Below are 7688 nucleotides of genomic sequence, written 5' to 3'. Positions count from 1 at the left end.
GTAAGGGCTGCTTTTAATTTTGGATGATAATAGATGGGCACCTGAGTTACTGAGTCGGGGTGTATTTAGAGATTTTATTTGTACATTTGAGAGTAGGGAGTGGATTGAGTCTAATTAATAAATGCATTGGGTCCATTTCAAGCTCCACACATGTTACTTTTTTGAATGGTTATAGAAAATTGTTAAATATATTCATTTTTGACACCATCTTTTTATACTTTTTCACATTGCTGATATTGTGTTCTCAAAATTAATAGGAATTAATAGAATGATATTTGCAATAACAATCTCTCGTACTGTTGTAATCAGATAATCCAATGATTACTATCTTTCCAATAACCAGATTGCTAATGTAACAGTTTGCAGTCCATATTTTTCTCTCTGTATTTTTAACCGATTAAATATTGACTCTTGCATAATACGTTTATATTTGCATAAAATATTGGCTCCACCTACTTTATGTGCATGTTTCTTTATATTTTCTTTCCAACTGGACCTAAAGTGAACAAACATTATTCCATCTCAATCATTTCCTTATAACCTCTGCCTTCACACGGATTAATAAATACTTCATGCTTCGGTTTTTTTTAAATTATGGTAAAACAGGGGCTGGTTTAGCTCACTGGGCTAAATCGCTGGCTTTTAAAGCAGACCAAGCAGGCCAGCAGCACGGTTCGATTCCCGTACCAGCCTCCCCGGACAGGCGCCGGAATGTGGCGACTAGGGGCTTTTCACAGTAACTTCATTGAAGCCTACTCGTGACAATAAGCGATTTTTAAAAAAAACAGGTATTCATGCATCTTTATGACCGCAATGCTGATAAATCAAGCAGGCTAAACTTACATCCATCAATGTGAAAGGGTGATGTGTTTTCTTCCCTTGCATTTTTGACTTAAGATTCATTTATCCTTGATTGCATCTTCATTGTGATTCCAGATGAATATGGGTTCACCAATCCAATCATTTTACTTTCTTAGCTAAACAGACCATGATTCCATCTTGACTGCCTTCTATTTTGGCTATTTGGATGACCAGTGATTCACATCAATCCCTTTTCTGTGCTATACTTACATGCTCCGTCTCTGACTCTTCATAGCTTGTTTCTCTGCTATATTGTACCTATCTTGGTTTGGACTGTCTCTTCCTTTGACTGGATTTATGCCGAAGGTTGAGTGAATTCTCAGCATTAGTTTAATCCAATCAAAAATTGAATTGATGAAAATAATTACATGTCATGGGTAACATTAAAAAAAGTGTTTTTTCAAGTGCTGGCTGTCTTTATTAGTACTTTTGAAAGTTTGCAAGCTATGCCATTGTCAACCTCTTTTAGGTATTTATTTTACAGCACCTCTGAACAACCAGACAATATTCAGCACAGTCTCATCCTCCTGAATGTTTTGCACTGAGTAGGACAAATAAGAGATTATGCTTTAAATTAAAATGTCTTACAGCTGCATTTGACCAAATACCTTTGCAGCAAAGCAGAATGGAATTAAGAAGATCCAATGACAGGAAGATAGTGAATTCTTTAATAGGAAATAGCAACGTATAATGGATATAATCGAGAAATAATATCAAATATCCTACATCTGCATTCTATCCATTATTAATTTCCATGTCCACGCTGTTGTAAACCTATTACACCAGTCATGATACTTTATCCCATTAGTTCTGTCTCCCTGTTCCTCAGCCTGCACTGTAGAAAAACGTAGCCTTCAACTAACTCGTTGTAAGTGTCACTATTTATAATCAGTATCAGATCTAAATGTTATATATAAAACTTTCAAGTGGGACTGAACTATTCCCCTGTGCCCTGGTCAACTTGAATCCCTACCCTCTAACTCCACTTCACCTGAAGACAACCCTTGGTTGTAATTCCTCATGTACAACGTTACAGGAGATCAGACTGCATGGTATAAGATGTGTGCTGTGCCTGTCAAAGGCTATTAACCCAAATGCCAAGAGTGTAACTATAATTGGCAGTGACAGAACGGTATATGTTTTAGCACAGGCCACAATTACTGTGCCATATTGTGAACAGATGTGAAGTACAGTCTGAGTATTCCGCCCTAATTTTAAGATACTCACTGGCGGCTAAATAAGCTTAGACTAAAATAAGCTAATATTAGTTTGTTTTGCCTAATACAGTTCGTCACTGTTTTTGTGCTCTGTTTTGACCTTGTGGGTTTTGTCGTCGGATTGTTTCCGTCTTCGCCTGTCCTCCTTGGAGTTCCTGTTGCAGAGTTCAGCGTCGCTGCCTGTCTGCAGGCTGTCAAAGGTGACATCCCGTGCCCCGGGCTTGAGGGCTTTCTCTCCGCGTCTGTGCCTTCGGCAAAACTTGCCGCATTTTTCAAAGCAGCTGAAGGGGGTCTCTGTGGTGCAGGCGTACATCCCGGCTGGGACTGCCAGCACCATGGCGCACACAATGACAATAATGTGAATGAGCTTCTCCCTTTGCTCCAGTTCACTGATATCACTACCTGTGACAAATATGATGCATTGGCTTCTCTTCGGAAGCTGGTTCCTCAGTGTCACGCACAGTTGGTACTTGGTTGCTGGAAACAGATCATTAACTGAGTAGGTATTCACCCCTGGTCCGATGTAAATCATTTCCATCTTAGCGTCTGCAAACTTGCCGAAGTGCAGGGTGTACCAGGTCTCAGCAGGGTTTAGAGTTACAGCTTCCCACTCCAGTGTAATGCCGTACACTGTCTGCTTCGCAATCCTAACATCTATATAAACATTCTCCTCTTCCAAGGATGAAGGGGACGAGGACGGTGCCACCGGCAATGAATCCGGAGTTAAAACGTTTACCAGAATCCGGGCGGATGCGTTTCCAAGGTAGTTAGCAGTGATACACACGTAACTTCCTCCATCTGTGCTGTGGACTGATGGAATCACCAGCTCCGACCTCACTGTTTCTTCATCAATATTGGTGAATGACGCTGCAATTAATGGAAATATTTCTTTTATTGATACTATTTCCACAACTAATGATGCAAAACACACATTTTATCGAAACACTACACGATATTGCCAAGGCTCCCACCATAGTTGTACAAAGCAATAATCAAGGTCACAGTTCAAGCTGCTGTGAGTTTGTTTATAGGGCCTGTCTTTTCCCCTCCAAAAAAAGCTTTCAATTCAGACAAAAGAAAATTGCTTCCTTAAGGAGAAGCAGCTTTTTTATTTCCCAATCAGGATGCCCACTTGCACAGGGTAATTAAAACGCGCCTTTTAATAACTAGCTCAGAATAGAACTTGACCTGATACAATTAGGGTAGGTGGATTGGCCATGCTAAATTGCCCGTAGTGTCCTAATTAAAGTAAGGTTAAGGGGGGGGTTGTTGGGTTACGGGTATAGGGTGGATACGTGGGTTTGAGTAGGGTGATCATGGCTCGGCACAACATTGAGGGCCGAAGGGCCTGTTCTGTGCTGTACTGTTCTATGTTCTAATTGCATTTTTTATTATTTTGGCCATTTTATTCAATGTGGGAGTATTGTTGAATGCATGGATGACAGTCCTGTGAAAGTGGGCATCTTCCCTTGCTTTGCATCCTTTTTAAGACTGAATCATTTCAAGCTCATGACTGACATGTAGCAGAAACACTGGTGCATTAGTACACTGAGTGATAGCTTAGTCTTAGAGAGGTATTGCTGCTGCATTAATTTCACATTACTATTCCATATTTTCTATGTCATCTACCCAAACTCTCAGGGATGGATTGAGAAAATGGTGCCAATTAGAGATCGAAAATTGTGCTGAGGCTCATCAATTGGGCCATTTACCACAATCACACACATTACCATTCCTCCTTTCCTCCCTGAAGTCAGATCAATTCTGCTACAGCAGGAATAAAGGAGAATCGAACTCGAAGGCCAAATGTAGATGGACAATAAATATGGCTTTACCAGTGTCTTGAAAACCAGATACAAATATAAAAAACAATAGGCTTCGATCAATACTGCTCTTGTCTATCCATGTGAGCATTCCTCCAGTTTCCCTATCTTCTTTTCTACTGACATTTATCTAGGTGTGGTAAATTGCTCAGAGCAAGTAAATAAAATATATTTTGTTCAATGACCTGGTATTAAGCAGAGGGAGGAGATGAATTATAATCAGTTCGGGTACAGAGGTTTGACAGAGTGAGATGGGCGAAATGAATTGTCTTTTTCTGCATTCAAAATCCTTGTATTCTTTTCCAAATAGTTTTGCTCAGCTTATTAATTAGTTAGTTAGGACATCCATTGATGTGTATCTACTACATTCACTATGGATCAGTTGGCAGCATTCTTGCCTCCGTGTCAGGTGCAAGATCCACTTCAGCGACTTTAACGCAAAAGTCCAGTCTGGCATACAGTGCCACGCTGAAGGAATGCTGCACTGTCTGAGGTGCTGTCTTTCATATAAGATTGTAAACCAAGATCCTGTTTGTCCCCTCAAATAGATGTAAAAGATCCTTGGTGCTATGTTAACAGATGACATGGGAGTTATCGCTCAGTGTCCCGGTCAATATTTATTCCTCAATCAACATGTTGATCTCTCATTATCAGATGGTTGTTTGTGGGAACTTGCTTTGTGTAAATTGGGCTCAGCAATTCTTACATTTCAACGATTACCAGCCAAAATAGTTAATTGGTTGTAAAGTGCTTTGGGGTGTTCCGTGATTGTGAAAGGGAGTATATAAATCAGTCTTCACTGCGTTATATTTGTTCCAATACTTAATATTGCTGGTCACATTGATCCCAAGAAAAAGGGGTCTTTTAATGAGGTGATTTCACAGATTGAGCCTTCCTCGTATCTAATTTGGAACGTTACGAGGGAGTATTATGATTCCAAACCAGACTGCAACAGTGGCTAGGATATTGGACCAAAACCCTAATATTTTAGTTTATTTGTAAGACTGTGTGGAAAGAATGATTCGCTCTGGGATTGATTGCATGAAGAAATAGGGCTTGGTTATTTTTAAAACAAAACTTTATTGTGAATACAATATTCACTTTTTTTAACTTCACACCCACAAAGAACAGCTTTTAAACACTGCTACTCGCTGAATTCCCCATAATCAACACCCTGGGGGTTACCATTGGTCAGAGACTGAAACTGCACTAGCCACATTAATAGGGTGCCTACCAGAGCAGATCTAAGGCTAGGAATCATACGAGGAATAACTCACCTCCTCACTCCCCAAAGCCTGTCCACCATCTGCAAGGCACAAGTCAGGAGTGTAATGGAATACACTCCACTTACCTGGGTGAGTGCAGCTTGAACAACACTCAAGAGGCTCAACACCATCCAGGACAAAGCAGCCCATTTGATTTCTCCCCCTTCCTCAAACATTCAAACCTTCCACCACCACAGTGGCAGCCGTGTGTACCATCTAGATGATGCACTGCAGAACTCATCAAGGTTCCTTAGGCAGCACCTTTCAAACCCACAACCACTACCATCTAGAAAGACAAAAGCAGCAGATACCTGGGAACCTGGACCTGGGCCTCATGGTAGCATGGTGGTTAGCATCAATGCTTCACAGCTCCAGTGGTCCCAGGTTCGATTCCCGGCTGGGTCACTGTCTGTGTGGAGTCTGCACGTCCTCCCCCTGTGTGTGTGGGTTTCCTCCGGGTGCTCCGGTTTCCTCCCACAGTCCAAAGATGTGCGGGTTAAGTGGATTGGCCATGCTAAATTGCCCATAGTGTAAGGTTAATGGGGGGGATTGTTGGGTTACGGGTATACGGGTTACGTGGGTTTAAGTAGGGTGATCATTGCTCGGCACAACATCGAGGGCCGAAGGGCCTGTTCTGTGCTGTACTGTTCTATGTTCTATGTTCTAACCCCACCACCTGGAAATTGCCCAAGTCACTCACCACCTTGACTTGAAAATATATCACCATTCCTTCACTATCGCTGGGTCAAAATCCTGGAATACCCTCCCTAACAGCACAATCGGTGTACCTACATCTCAGGGACTGCAGCGGTTCAAGAAGGCAGCTCCCCACCACCTTCTGAAGGACACCTAGGGATGGGCAATAATTGCTGACCTAACCAGCAACACCCACATCCCGTAAATGAATTTTTAAAAAATAAGAATGGTTGTTATCCATAAAATGGCACAGGGAAAGTGTGACAGTAAGTAATCATGACATTTGCAGGAAGTGAAACTAGATGAAAAATGTAAAATTGCATATAACCATAATGTGATTCCTTTTTACATCACATGATGTATCTTTTTTTCTCTCTGTAAATTGAACTTCTGTTAGATTCAAATCCATCTCATGAAAAATTTGCAAACTTTCATTTTCTAGAATACACATGCAATTGCCTAAAAAGAGAATGGCTGGCTTTGAGATAGTGACAATAGCTTATTGGCCATACCATTAAACTTCCGAATGACTTTCCCACCTATTGTCCACCACACCCTGGGGGTAGGGTTTCCTGTAGCCTCACAGGTCAACTGTACCTTCTGTCCAAACTGGACACTCACGTTCCTGTTCTCGGCCACTGCTGCCGGTTTGAAGCAACCTTTCAGTTCCACTTGGTAGAAAAACTTGCCCGCCCTGGAATGGGGGCCGGAACAGGCGAGGTAAGAGTTCATCAGAATGATAGGGGGGCTGATGGATCTGACGAAGTGTATGAAGCCCTTCAGGCGGCAGTCACAGAGCCAGGGGTTTCCGTGGAGAGCCAGCACTGCGTTGGGGACATCTTGGCCCCCAGGCTGCTGTGTTCTCTGGTAGACCGGCCAGTGTAGGAACACATCTGGAGAAATCACCGTGAGCTGGTTTGAGGAAATGTCCAGGTAGGTCAGGTTGGTGAGATACCTGAGTGAGTGCTCTGGAAGAACATCCATTCTGTTGCTCTTCAGATCCAGAATCTTCAATGCTGGGCATTCCTGAAAAGCTGTCCATGGTACTGAACGCAGTTTATTCCCCTGCAGCCTCAATTCGGACAGATTGTGCAAATGTTGCAGACTCTTCGAGTGCATGAGTGCGATGGAGTTAAAATTCAACCACAGGGATTCCAGGGCTCGGGCGATAGAGAATGCGCCGCCAGGTAATTCTGCCAGGTGAGAATTTTCTATTCTGATCTTTTTGACATCGACTGGGATGTCCTCTGGTATCCTTTGCAAGGAGGACGACATGCAAATCAAACTTCTGCAACAAAAAAAACCCAGAAATAAACATCCATTTGCAAGCCAGCCTTATTTGAAAAGATATGTCCCCGCACCAGTAAATGCGAAACCCCGGTTCTCACCTGCCAAAACTCTCATTCCTGCAGGAACACCCTGGCACACACGGTGCAGTCGCTCGTTCGGTGCCAAAGACGAGAAGAAGGCAGAAAATGCTCCAAATCAGATCCATGCTCCCTTGAACGTAGCCAAGGCGTCTGCCTTCACACCAGACGCGTCCACCGTTTGGGGATTAAGTCAAATCTGATTAACAAGGATCTTATCCGACGTAACCTTGGGCTCGCTGGAGGCATTGAAGGTAGTGTTAGACCCAACTCCCAAACCACAGAGAGAGAAAAGCTCAGAATTGCACGAGTTTCTGAAATATATCAATAGGTCTTTAAAGCGATTAGCAAATCTCTATTAAAAGAAGCAATTCATATTTTAGTTTTAAATTAAAATAACCAGGATAAAGGTGTTTCAGTTCAACTTCATTTGCTTCTCCCGATTCCTCAGATATATTT

The 7688-nt window shown here is 42.3% G+C and overlaps 1 protein-coding gene across 1 annotated transcript; it reads right to left on the bottom strand.

Moving 5' to 3' along the window:
* Window positions 1-1506: 1506 nt before the first annotated feature.
* On the bottom strand, window positions 1507-7427 carry lrit2 (leucine-rich repeat, immunoglobulin-like and transmembrane domains 2). Its single transcript, XM_038783097.1, has 3 exons — window positions 7251-7427; window positions 6375-7150; window positions 1507-2945 (listed from the first exon to the last, which is right to left on the bottom strand). The coding sequence occupies exons 1-3, from the start codon at window positions 7355-7357 to the stop codon at window positions 2140-2142; spliced, it is 1689 nt and encodes a 562-aa protein (XP_038639025.1). The 5' UTR covers window positions 7358-7427; the 3' UTR covers window positions 1507-2139.
* Between the last annotated feature and the right edge of the window lie 261 nt (window positions 7428-7688).

Source organism: Scyliorhinus canicula, chromosome 22 (genome assembly GCF_902713615.1).
Source record: "Scyliorhinus canicula chromosome 22, sScyCan1.1, whole genome shotgun sequence".
In the NCBI taxonomy this organism is placed as follows: Eukaryota; Metazoa; Chordata; class Chondrichthyes; order Carcharhiniformes; family Scyliorhinidae; genus Scyliorhinus; species Scyliorhinus canicula.
Note: the sequence above shows the minus strand (reverse complement) of the source record. Positions and strands in the feature narration are given on the sequence as shown.

Bases quoted from the DNA above. Each gene is read 5' to 3' on its own strand.
- lrit2 (XM_038783097.1), bottom strand. From the start codon at position 7,357: ATGGATCTGATTTGGAGCATTTTCTGCCTTCTTCTCGTCTTTGGCACC. The intron at 7,151-7,250 runs GTGAGAACCGGG...TTTTTGTTGCAG, and splicing joins AGGAATGAGAGTTTTGGCAG to AAGTTTGATTTGCATGTCGT. The intron at 2,946-6,374 runs GTATGGCCAATA...CATTAATTGCAG, and splicing joins AGTCATTCGGAAGTTTAATG to CGTCATTCACCAATATTGAT.